The sequence below is a fragment of the Alnus glutinosa genome, chromosome 9 (assembly GCF_958979055.1).
Source record: "Alnus glutinosa chromosome 9, dhAlnGlut1.1, whole genome shotgun sequence".
Classification (NCBI taxonomy): Eukaryota; Viridiplantae; Streptophyta; class Magnoliopsida; order Fagales; family Betulaceae; genus Alnus; species Alnus glutinosa.
In genome coordinates this window covers 22,495,481-22,509,118 of record NC_084894.1, presented here as the reverse complement: position 1 = coordinate 22,509,118, position 13,638 = coordinate 22,495,481, and the positions used below count along the sequence as shown (strand labels likewise).

General features: G+C 39.2%; 1 protein-coding gene across 2 annotated transcripts; it reads left to right on the top strand.

The window, feature by feature from the left end:
• Positions 1-1,233: 1,233 nt before the first annotated feature.
• On the top strand, positions 1,234-12,115 carry LOC133877260 (ubiquitin-conjugating enzyme E2 7). Of its 2 annotated transcripts, none has more exons than XM_062315500.1 (6): positions 1,234-1,394; positions 1,504-1,606; positions 2,488-2,585; positions 2,663-2,763; positions 5,295-5,372; positions 11,698-12,115. In XM_062315500.1, the coding sequence occupies exons 1-6, from the start codon at positions 1,352-1,354 to the stop codon at positions 11,773-11,775; spliced, it is 501 nt and encodes a 166-aa protein (XP_062171484.1). In that variant the 5' UTR covers positions 1,234-1,351; the 3' UTR covers positions 11,776-12,115. The 2 variants fall into 2 exon arrangements, with proteins under 2 accessions (XP_062171484.1, XP_062171485.1); XM_062315501.1 differs by lacking the exon at positions 11,698-12,115 and adding an exon at positions 5,939-6,529.
• The last annotated feature ends 1,523 nt before the right edge of the window (positions 12,116-13,638 follow it).

The window sequence follows — 13,638 nt, the reverse complement described above, 5'->3', positions numbered from 1 at the left end:
ATGACACATTCGACGTAGTGAGGATTTCAACATGGTTGTGGAGAGTGTAGACAAGGGAGGCAAAGATAGTGCAACGAGAGAGTCCTAAACAAATATTTATATTAACGTCGTTTGTTGAATTAGGTATTGAATTAACTTTATATGATGATGCATTTGATCGCACGGATGGATTCGGACAATAGATGCCTGCAAAAAAGGTAGAAACAATAAGAGGCATGCCAGACTTGCTAGTAGGAAAACTCTTTGATGCTTAAGTTAACAAAGAAAATAGCATATTGCTCGAAGGGAGAGAGGTAGAGTGTTCTTTTGGAAAGTGTTTGGCGTATGACAACGATTGTGTGATTGAACTTGAAATGATCGTATATGCTTTCCTTATGTGAAGGGTCTGATGGGGGTACTACCTTTAGCGAGGTGTGTTAAATTCTTCACTTACTGGTAGGTTATGACCGTAGCCATATTTTGTACCAAATTCTACGCTTGCTAGCAAGTTACGGCCTTAGCCAAATTTTTCGCCTAAAATCACAAGACAATTGAGATGACGCTTTAGAGTGGTTATTCTTGGTGTCACAATCCCGACGTTACCTGCGCAACCACTACACTGACACAACTGGTCGAACTATCTAAATTTCCTTTCTATGATCGGGTCTGATTATTTGTGCTCTATTTTGCTCTCTCGCATCCACCTTCGTGGTCTAGTAAGAGCTTGCAATTAAGGATTTATCATCCCTACTCAAATCATAAGCTTCTGAATCGGCATTCCCAACTTGGGTTGGTGTAGTGTATAGCTTGTCCATCACTATCGAATTTTTAGAGATATACCAAAATCTTAATTGGACGAGTATCAAAGCCAACCAATGCACGTTTGTTTGGATGGGAATAGTCGGCGCATTGGGATTCCGGGGTATTTCGGCCGACCCCACCGCCAAATCGTGGGTAAAGATTGAAGAAGCCTGTAATTCACCACCGGCCAGGACTTAAGAATAGTGGGCGAGGGGGCAGGGGCAGGGGCTCGTACAGTCACTTGCCCTTTCATTTAACGTGGTCCCTACAAGCTCAATGGTAAAATCTACAGTACAGCCAAGAAAGTACTAGAACCTTTTCCAGTGCCAAGCCTCCCACTATATCTTCCCACGTGGCAAGAAGCTATAGGCCGAGACACCGACCGTAAAAAAGCAGCCCGTAGACTCCCACACGCATAGCTCTTATTGAATTCCGCAGGCCGAAATTTCAGTCTATCTATAAATACACGGCACGTCTCTACTGCGCAACCTCTCTTTTCTCTCTTCCGCCTTCGCAATCGCTGAGCTAATCAGCTCCCCTCTTTCTCTCTCCTTGGAGCCATCTCCCTCTCATGGCTTCCCAGGCGAGTCTCCTCCTTCAAAAGCAGCTCAAAGGTATGGAAATTTCAATTATCTCTGTGTCGGGCGGAATTTGGTATAGGTTTTCTTTTTCGAAGGGATTGATCATGAGCCGGGTTTTGATTGATCTTGTTATGTGGTGCAGATCTTTGCAAGAACCCGGTGGACGGGTTCTCGGCGGGTCTTGTGGATGAGACCAATATCTTCGAATGGAGCGTAACGATTATTGGACCGCCAGATACTCTTTAGTACGTGCTTTAAATTGTTCTTTGCAAGCATAAATCTTGTGCTTTTTGGATCACTAATTGGGTTTTCTTGTTGAGTTTTTATGGGTGAGGGTGTGGATCAAGGGCTGGGATTGTGATTTTGGGGAAAGTTTGTATGTTTGAATAGCTATTGGGGTTTTGGAATTGATTGAGCTAATTGGGTCTTTGGTGCTTGTGGAGTCTTCTTGATTTGATATCTTTTCTGAGGGTTATTGACTGATGGTTGAATTGAGATATTGTTTCAAATTAGTCATTTTTGGAAGAGAAAAGTTAATAGAAGGAAACTTAACTCTCAGCTTGTTACTAGACTATGAATTTCTGTTTATATCTGTTTCTGACAATTTCTCATTGACGGTTTGGGTTGGAGTTGTTGAAAGTTTCATATTTTGAAAGGATATGTTACACATCGGTTCTTTAAAAAGATGAGGGAAGAGAATGAAGAAACTGATTATCATTGTTCAGAAAACACAAAGAACCAGACTTTTATTTTAACTTGTTTGGTCACAAAGGCTGATACTTTTTGCCTATAACCCAAAGAACCAGACTTTTAACTTGTTTGGTCATAAAGGCTGATACTTTGCCTATATTTTTTTTGATGGCTTTTAAGTCCAGGGATGTATCTATTGCTACTTGCTTGATTTGGTTGTTGAGTTCGTTGCTTTTTATCAAAGCATGCACATGTATTTAACATTGATTGAGGGGTTAGTTCCTAGCATGTAGCTTTTCATATATCTACCCTAATATTTTTTTTCTATAAAATAGAGCAAGTATACTGTTTATGGTCATCTTGTTGAGATTCAATCTAGGGTTTAAAGCAAAAAAAGGTTTCATCATTATGATTATAACACATTACTTGATTGCAGTGAGGGTGGTTTTTTCAATGCCATTATGAGCTTTCCACCCAACTACCCAAACAGCCCTCCAACAGTGAAGTTTACTTCGGAGATATGGCATCCTAACGGTTGGTTACTTGTTATCTTTTTGTTCGTGTTAGTGGCATACTGCATGAAACTGATTTATTTGATGCATTAATTGCAGTTTATCCCGATGGTCGTGTTTGTATATCAATTCTTCATCCTCCTGGTGACGACCCAAATGGTTATGAGCTTGCAAGTGAGCGCTGGACACCGGTCCATACGGTAGGTCATAAACACTTCAAACTAGTATTTCTCTCTTGCTTCCATTGGATGAAGTTGGTGATTCTGAACTTAGAAGTCTCCACTTTCCAACTTCAGGGTTGGGGAAGATTGTGCGAAGTCAATATTCTGAAGTAAAACGCTTATAGTGAGTCAAAAAAATTAATATAGGCATACAACATTAATGATTACTCAGAACTAAAGACTATTGTGTTAATTATTATATTGAACTTCAATCAGTGGCTTGGCTGTATACGTGTTATGGACTTGACAGGAAAAGTGCAGTGTTTTGGACTTGCCATGCAATTTGTGCATTATTATTCATGATAACAGTTGAAAGCATAATCTTAAATAATGGAGCTATTCAGAATATAGAGCTACATTGCAATGGAATGTACAGTGACCAAATCCTGTAACACCGTTGTCTAACTTCAGATGTTGTCAGCTACACAAATTACATTTTCTCGTTTGAAGTGGGGTTGAGCATCTGACTTGAAATCCAACCTGCATGATGCCACTGACCTAGAGTCGATGAATGTTGTTGGTTGGTTTCTGACAGTCCAGCAGAGTGATCAGGTTTCAAACATTGAGAAATTGAAGGCTGTGACAGATTGGTTGTTGGCTGTCCGACAAAACTACTTAACTGATGTTTATCAAAAGAATAATGTACCTCGTTACAATGATTTATCACCGGCTGATGTAGCATATTTTAAGCGGCTTACAACGTCATCCACTTAAAAAAAAGTGTAAGCCACTTCAAACACATCACGTTAGTCGTAACATGAGTTTGATAAATGTGTATGAAGTGTAGCATTACTCCTATTAAAATCCCAAATATTCATAAAAAAAAATTCCTAATAAACACAATTACTTTTTTCCCCCTTCTCTCGACCCATTTCGTTAGTTTTCCCCTTCTCATTTTCATCACTCATCAAAATCGATCCTAGATATCGTCAAACCCTTGTCATTCATCTGCCCCCTTTTCTTGTTTGATGACTCCTACGTATACTCTTGGTCTATCCTCGTCAGATCTTGTCAACAAGTATTGGTTTTCATTTTTTTCTTTTACTTTTTCATGCTCTTATGCTGGTTGAGGACTGATTGGCCTTGTTGCTTTGCTATTTTCACTTTTTGTGGTCTATTGGTTGTAGGATTTATGTCGTTGATGGTATTAGTTCCGGTGGGTGGCAGGTATGGGATTATTTCTTGTGGTAGGTTTGGTCCTTCTGCCATGGGGGTATGGTTGTAGATGATCTGAGGCCATGGAGTGGTTTGTGTGGGGTAGTGAGTCCTGATTGGCGAGCTTGGGTGTGGTGGTTGCGGTTTTTGGGCTTTTCCGTCCGTGAATGGCCGTGATTGGTGGTAGTGGGCAAGCGGTTGGGGCAAACTTAACAGTCTAAACAATCCAAAACAGACCAAACGAGTAATAGATATGATGGCCCAAACAATCAAGCAAAACCCAAAAACCAAAAATCGGGCTCAACTGACATTCGAAATGCATTGCACCAACATTCGTTACTGGCCATCAATGGGCTTGGTTTAGCGCCTAGTTTCCAGTGACCCACACCATCGTGTTAATCTTCTATATATATATATATATAACTGACCGTTGGTTTGATGCTCACCCCCTATCTGAAGTGCATTGCTAGAATTGAGTTATCATAATATTTCCATGGCTTGGTTTTAAAGGTCTCGAGGCTTATGCTTTGAGTCTCATGTTGAATGCCATTGAGTACAAGTTCAAGGCTCAACTGTGCTTGTTTTAATGAAAGGTTTTTTCACGGTAGACTTTTTTGGTTCTTTAAAATTATATATGTTAGTAGAATCTATTTTTCTGGTTGTAGGAAATATATTCACTGACAAAGTCGTGGGTGCCATTTTCTTCTATTTTTCTGCCTTGTAGGATTTTTTTTGTTCATAGAAGTTTGCATGAGGTAGACAGTTGAGAATTTTGGGATTTATTTTGTCTTGATTTTTCTCGAAACAAACACAGCCTGGAAAGGCTTCTCTCCGTGTTTTCATGTCATTTGGTTTCCCTTTCTGTCTGTTATCTATGATTTATTTATTTTTTGATAAGTATTATCTATTATTTTCCCTTGTTGTTTTAGTTGATTCTTATCTTATAGCAATGGATGACTGATTAAGAGGTTTTCTCCAATGGTTTTATTGCTTCTAAATTTCCTATAGTTTAATTTAGTAATGTCAAGGTGGAAACTGGTCCCTAAAAAGAGGTGGCTAAAAGAAAATTGGAGAATCCCAATGTCATCAAACCAGTCTGACACTTCAACTAAGCAACTTTAGCCTGTTGGTTTTCTTTCAATTTTATGAGTTTTCTGTTATGTGAACTCAAAAGATTACGAGACTTGAGGCTTAAACCCTTGGCTCAACAATTTGTTTTCCCATCAAGATCGTTTTATAAGACCCTTGAGGGCTGAAGCTCTGTACCAGCACTCACCCTAGAACTCTATGGTTAACTGTGAATGGTTGATCTTTACCATAATCTGCATTAACAGGTATTGTTATTGCTGTTGCAGGTTGAAAGTATAGTTTTGAGTATAATATCAATGCTTTCCGGTCCCAATGACGAATCCCCTGCAAACGTTGAAGCTGCAGTAAGTGATCATTCGCTACTGATTTTTCTCTTTATATTGATAAATTAAAGAACTTATAACGTGTAATATGTCAATGAGAAAATGTTTTAAGTCATTCTAACAGTAAATTTTGTTGACAGATTATAAGCATGGTTGCAAATCAGTTGTAGTTTTTGGTTAGATATTTTAGATAATTCTCTTTATTGATTCCTTTTGTTTACTTCTGGTGTACTTAGGGCACATTATGCATTTAATAAGACTTGACTTACTTGTAAAAAAAAATTCTCTTTATTGTTTTAGTTCCATAATGTTGGTAGCCTTGTGATAGATTACTTTAACTTGAAAAACTGTTGAACCAAATGAGGAAAATGCTAAAGCTTGTCATACATTAGGTGAAAAATGGATTTTGTGGCAATTCAACGGCAAGGGAGGATTAATCTAGTTGGTTACAAGCATCCACAGAGGGGGACTAACTTCCCACAAATATATTTTAACGAACATTTGATGAATGTCATTTAGTGAATGAAGAAGGAAATAAATGGGTTGATGTCATAATTTTGGCCATTCAGATGGTTGTGCTTGTGTAGGTGGTAGAAGTCATCAACTCCAAGGGATTGGCTCAAGTGGTAAGGGCATTTGTCTTTGTGGTAGTCCTATGAGGTCTAAGGTCTGAATTCCCTTGGATGCAAACAATTTCTTGGGGCCAGCTCGTCGGCGAAACCGGAGTATTACTTGATCCGTGTGGAGATGGCGCTTTATACGGATTTGAGGTTTACCTGACAGGATTGGATACACGAAGTGGCCTTGCCTTGAAGGGGTTTCTCGTCATTAAAAAAAAAAGGAAAAAAAGAAAAAAAAAAAAAAGGTGGTAGAAGTCATCAAAGAATGCTATGCATGCTTAGAGGATCTTGGAAATAGAGACATTTACTTCTATTACTTCACACCCATTTTATCACACACATTTCACACCGGCTGATGTGGGATGAGTTGAATGGCCACTTAAAAAAGCGGAACTTTATTGCCTTTATTCAGCTTATGCCATGTCAACGGTGTGAAGTGAGTGTAATAAAATGGATGTAAAGTGTAGCATTACTCCACAAATGTTGTATCTGACTGGGATCTCATTAGACCATATATATCTTTACCTTCTAATAAAGATAAATCTGTCCAGAATTAAAGGATTTGTTTTATCTTATTATCTTGGCTAGATTATCTCGGCAATCACCTAGTACAAGTTGTATAGCTTTAGGTTTATTCTTCTCTGCTAGTGTAAGCTTAAGTGATAAGCTTGAGTCTTGTACAGTCCTATTACAGGACTAACTCTATTGTTATAAATATCGCATTACTCATACGGTTTAAGTAGGCAGATTATCAAAATAATTGTAAATCCTATATGGTATCAGAGCCATCTCAAGACTAACGTCTATGGCCAATCCAACCTTTGAAACCGACTCCACTCAAACCTCACCCCCTCTTTCAATCCTTACCCCTTCCGCTACACCAATAGCACTTCAAAATGTGCATCATCATATTTCTGAAAAACTCAATCAAGATAACTACATCTTATGGTCCCCTTAGAGGGACAAAATCTTTTTGGGTATGTCGATGGAACACATCCACGACCCCCTGAGTTTACTCCCGACTCCACATCCGGCCTCCTCCTTGCAAATCCAGCTTCTCAAACCTGGTATCATCAAGACAAAATGATCTTCAATGCCATCATCTCCACCTTATCCATTGAAGCCCTACTGCATGTCATTAGTCTTTTCGCTTCTCGGGAAGTATGGCTCACCTTAGAGACTCTTTTCTCCGCCCAATCTCAGACTCGAATCCTGCAACTCAAGCAACAATTGGCTACCTTAAAGAAAGGAGCTCTATCAATCTCTGCTTATTATCAAAAAGCGTAGGGATTCTCCCATCTCTTGGCTGCAGTTGGAAAACCCATTGAAGCTTCAAAGCTGGTCACCATTATCCTTGTTGGTCGTGGCCCAGAATATGATCCTTTTGTCACCTCTGTGACCACACTCCAAGACTCCATCTCTCTCAATGAACTCTATGGCTTTATGCTCTCTTATGAGATGTGTTTAGAGCAACACAAATCAACAATTGATTTGTCGATCTCCACTGCCAACACTGCCCAACGACAAAACCCATCCTATCCACATAACAATCGTGGCTACAACATTGGCCAGCGCAACGCAAATTTTTCCCGCAGTAGAGGTTGTGGCTGAGGAAGAGGACCATCTTAGAACTTCTCGTTCTCTGGCCCTGGCCAATCTCGGCGTCCTACTTGTTAGATTTGTCAAAAACAAGGTCACACTACAACATGTTGGTTCCGACTTGAGCAAGGATATCAAGCTGATTCTTCTCCCCTGTATGCAAACATCGCCTCTACCTCCTCTGCATATGATTCTCTTCGTGGTATCCAGATACTGGCTCCAATGTCCATCTCACTAATGACTTGTCCAATCTCAACTTGAATGCTGAGGAATACACTGGACCTAACAAGGTTCGAGTAGGAAACGACCAAGGTTTGGAAATCTTACATTCTGGTCGTGGTATATTGCCTACACCTTCACACACACTTCATTTATTTTCACTCTTCCATGTTCCTGAAATTCAAAAAAATCTTATATCTGTAAACCAATTTACTCGTGACAATCGTGGTTTCATTGAATTTCATCCTAATTTTTTCTGTGTTAAGGACCTTCAAACTTGCCAGCTGCTCCTCCAAGGCCCGAGTAGTTTCGGCCTGTATCCATGGCCCTCCTTTCATGCTCCTTCTTCTAAGTCTCTTGCGGCCTACATTGGTGAAAAAGTATCATTGGATAAATGGCATCTCCGGTTGGGTCATCCAACTTCTCCAATTGTTAGTCAAGTCGTCAAGTCAAATAAATTGCCCGTGGTTTCTTCCAAGTTATCCTCAATTTGTTCATCATGTCAGCAGGGTAAGAGTCATCGTCTTCATTTCAGTTTCAGTCCTTCTATTTCTAATAATCCTTTGTAATTGCTTTTCATTGATGTATGGGGCCCGGCTCCAATAACTTCTGTAAACAATAATCTTTCTATCTAAGCATAGTGGATGATTTTAGCAAATATACTTGGCTCTATCCTCTCCAATTAAAATCTGATGTTTGTGCTACCTTTCTCTGTTTCAAGCAACTTGTTGAAACATATTTTGATACAAAAATTATCTTAGTCCAAAGTGATAATGGAGGTGAATTTCACCCTCTTCAAACCTCCCTCACTGCCATGGGAGTGTCCTATCGTCTAAGCTGTCCACATACTCATCATCAAATGGGGTCTGTCGAAAGAAAGCATCACCACATTGTTGAAACAATCCTCACCCTCCTTGCCACTGACACTATACCATTCACGTTTTGGGACTCGGCTTTTGAGATTGCAACTTATCTCATAAATTGGCTCCCATCCAAAGTCACCAAGCAAAAGTCTCCCTTTGAATATTTATTCAAAATCTCACTTGATTACAAATTTCTAAAATTTTGTGGCTGTGAGTGTTGGCCATTTCTCCACCCTTATAATTCCACCAAACTTGCTTTCTGATCTCAATCTTGTGTCTTCATTGGATATAGCAAGAATCATCTTAAATACAAGTGTCTTCATATTCCCTCTGGCAGGATTTACATTTCTCGGCATGTAATCTTCAATGAACAAAACTTTCCTTTCTCCAAATCAGTTCCTAATCGATCATCCACTCCTCTCATTCATACCTCCATGCATGTCCCTCTCGTTGCACCATCAAACAACCAAACTAATGACAGCATTAGCCTCTCTCTAGAGCCCTATCCAACTACATTCACTCCCTCACCATCCATAGCAACAAACACAGACACTTCAGATAACCATGCTCTAGTTCCTATAGATTCTCCACTCGTCTCCCCCCCCCCCCCCCCCCCCCCCCCCTCCCCACAAACCAAGAGTGCATGGCATGACCACCCGATCACAGAATCAGATTTTCAAGCAAACAAAATTTACAGATGGCCGAATCCGATATTCACCTCCTCAAGCACTCACGACACTACTCCAAGGACAGGAAATTGAGCCAAATTGCTACACAAACAAACAAGCATGCTGAATGGCGCAAGGCAATGAATGAAGAGTTTGATGCCCTTCTCAAGAATGGCACTTGGTCCCTTGTCTCCCCCTCCCTAGCTATGAACATAGTTGGGTGCAAATGGGTTTTATGAATAAGGAAAAAGGCTGATGGTACAATTGAGCGGTATAAGGCTTGTTTAGTAGCCAAAGGGTTTCATCAACAACCTGGAATTGATTTTTCAGAAACTTATAGCCCTGTCATTAATCTTATAACTATTAGAACAGTGCTCTCCATTGCTGTTTCTGCAGGTTGGGCCATCCATCAAGTTGATGTAAGCAATGCCTTCCTCCATGGCAACCTCTAAGAAACCGTGTATTTGGCACAACCTCCCGGTTTTCAGTATCCTTCACACCCTACGGCCGTTTGCAAATTGTACAAAGCCTTATATGGCTTAAAACAGGCGCCAAGAGCATGGTTTTCAAGGCTAAGTACACGGCTTCTAGAACTGCATTTCAAAAGCTCCAAGGCTGATTCATTCCTATTTATCTACAATGCTCATGGGATTCAAATTTTTGTGTTGATTTATGTTGATGATATATTCATCACAAGTTCACACACAGGAGCCATTTCTAGACTTATTCATGATCGAAATTCATCATTTGCTCTCAAAAACCTTGGACCTCTACATTTCTTTTTAGGTGATGAAGCCATTTGGTCCTCAGATGGCCTCCATCTCTCTCAACAAAGATACATCCTTCATATTCTGAAGAAGACCAATATGGAGCTTGCCAAACCTATTTCTACTCCAATGTCCTCTACAATTCTCTGCAAGTTTGAAGGCTCTACAATTACAGATACTGCACTTTATCGCAGCACTAGTGGATCACTTCAATACTTGTCTCTTACTCGTCAAGACATTGTTTTTTCTGTCAACATGGTATTTCACTTTATGCAAGATCCAAGAGAACCTCATTGGTCTGCTGTCAAACGCATCCTGCGCTACTTAAAGGCCAGAGTTGACTACACCTTTTGCATCCACAAACTCTCATCGCATTAGCTCATTGCATTCTTGGATTCTGATTGGGTTGGTTGTCGAGTCCGAGTACAAAGCACTTGCAAATGCTTCTGTTAAATTGATTTGAATTCAGTTTCTCTTAAGTGAGCTTCTGGTTTCACTTCCACATGCACCAATCTTATATTGTGATAACATTGGCGCAACCTATCTCACTTCCAATCCAATCTATCATGCGCGTACAAAGTACATTGAGATAGACTATCACTTTGTTCGGGATCAAGTTGCATATAAGTATCTTGAGGTTCGGTTTATTTCTGGGAAAGACCAGCTTGTGGATGTACTAACAAAGCCTCTTACCTCAAGCAGATTTCTTCAGCTTAGTTTCAACCTCAACGTCAAGTTGCCTATGTCGAGTTTGAGGGGGCATATTAGACCAGATATATCTTTGCCTTCTGATAAAGATAAATCTGTCCAGAATTAAAGGATTTGTTTTATCTTATTATCTTGGCTAGATTATCGCGGCAATCACCTAGTAGAAGTTGTATAGCTTTAGGTTTATTCTTCTCTGCTTGTGATAAGCTTAAGTCTTGTACAGTCCTACTAAAGGACTAACTCTATTGTTGTTATAAATATAGCATCACTGCTATACGGTTTAAGTAGGCAGATTATCAAAATAACTCTAAATCCTATAGATCGGAGTGGGTTTGTGTAAGCCAAGAGAGCATATATACCAAGGATGTAGGAAGAAGTACCTTGATATTATTTAGTGAACGAAGGTGAAAAAAGTATCGACTGATTTCTTTAGTCATCTTGATGATGTAAGAAAACTTAAATTTTTTTCGAGAAAAGCAAATCCATGTAATTAGATGGTAAACCTATTAAAGAATGTTGTACAATTGTGCAAGATCGAGAAATGGGGTGCCCAAATTGAGGTATACAAGATGTCCTCAACAACTACTTCTTGTGTTATTGTAAGTCTAGGAAACCACGGTCGTTAAGTAATATTATTCTGTACAATTTCATGTTCATATTTGGATTTTCTGCTTTGATCTTCTCAGTGATGATTATGATTATAGTCATTTTTCCTTCTTCTTTTTTTTTTTTTTTTTTTTTTTTTTTTCCGGTTTCTTTTCATCTGCCCACTATACCTGTTGTTGGTAGAGTATCATTCCGGAACAGATAACAGCCAAAGGATTTACTTGTTAATATTGCCATGCATTGTCTGGTATCATAAAGTTAATCTAAGATATCCATGTTTGCATCTCTTATTGCAGAAGGAATGGAGAGATAGGAGAGATGATTTCAAGAAAAAGGTGAGCCGATGTGTGAGAAAATCCCAAGAAATGCTATGATCTACTACCAGACCACCAATGCTCTTCTTCGTGCTTGTGGGTGCCAGAGAGGTCTTGAATAACTTATCAAAAAAGTTATTTTGTGGGGGTGGAGGGGGGAACTGGTTCGCCAGGCAATTCGTTGGTCCGTGTAGCATGCTGTTGAAGTTCTCACACCCATCTCTTCATTTAAGTTGTTTTGTTTTTCTCAGCATGTTCAATTGTATGACTTGGAATTTCTGTATTCAAAATGCTTTTTTAGTGTTCGATGACCAAGCGCTCTTGATGGGCCACTTTTATGTCGTCATCTGTATTGAGTAACCTGCGGTAAAGCCTAGGTATAAATAGACTTCGTTTCTAATGATTCAAATCTGGGGTGGGTATCCTCAACATTGGCAAAATCTGTAGAAAATCTGAAAGAATCGACTCGGATTCCTCCCCTCCCTAATATTATTATATTTGTTGTCTTGAAATGGAATGGCCCCCCGTTCTGTTGTTTCTTTTCTTTCCTTTTCCCCTTTTGCTTTGACTCTTGCTCTTACATCTTAAAATATCATAGAGAATATATTAAAAACGTCGCTGTTGATGCCATTTCCGTCAATTCCGTGTCCATATATAAACATCAACGTCTAGTGTTAAAATCAATCAAAGTGAAATCAGAATCCAGAAAAGCTAGAGAAACAGAAGAATTCAAATAAAATCAAAACCTTTTGCTGGTGGATACCAGCTGTGGCGGCTTTTGAAATATCAATGGGAATTGTGGTGCGCCAGGTGAAAGTGACCGTTACACCAGTTGTTCCATTAGCATGTCTGGGTTGCGCAACATGAAATGGGGCGATGATGGCAGGTCTGCGCGCTGGACAAATGGGAATTCAGGGTTCTGAATTTGGTTTAGAGATTTCAAAACCCTTTAAAATCGTTTTTTTTTTTTTTTTTTTAAAAACAATTTTTTCTGCCTTTTTATAAACATAAATTTTTTTCACATCGTGATTTCCAGACTAAAATCATTGCATGATTCAGAGGGTCATCAACAGCATGATTTCTAGAATAAAATCACTACTTGATTTAGAGGGTAATCAACCTTTCTAGTCTCTTATTTGATGATTTTGACCTTCTATCCAGTGGGCTATTTGGAAGGACAAGGGCTATGGCATCTACAAGTTTGAGCAGATTCATTTTATCCCAACTAATCAAACACATCAAGTAATGGAACAGTGTTTGGAGGCTAGAAATTAACGGTAAAGAAAACACTTAACGCCACAAAGCTTACCCACAAACCCAGAAAATTTCTCATTCCAAAATACCCCTTCGGTTGAACACCTAACCGGTTGATTCTCAACCGAAAATTCAAGAGGAAATTAAAGTTAATAATAAGTGAGAATTTGTTAATAATAAGTTAGTACTTTAACATTCTACAAAATATATTTTTCCTACATAAAGCTTTGCATCCAGACTCCATCCACATGAAAACTATACTACATAAAAGCTAAGCAAGTAACATTAAAAGCATCTAATTTGACAATATAATCCAAATTTTAAGGAAACCTAGAGGCCTATCACCCAACATATATTAAGAATTTGCACAAATCTAAACCATTTGAGTAACCCCAACAATAAAACCATGAGGAACGAAACAAAATCACTCAAAATCCACTTGAAATATCTAGATCTTCAACGACCCACAAAGTAAATCCCCCTCAAAATCCTTGCAGCATGTTGCAAAAAGTCGTACAAATCAAATTAATCGGCAAACATCTAGAAAATTAAATTTAAATCAACCAAAAAAATACCATAATCAACTGGCCGATAAACAAGAACGGCCGGCCACAAAGAGAGAGAGAGAGAGAGAGAGAGAGAAAGGGCATTGGGTGGGTGGTGACAACG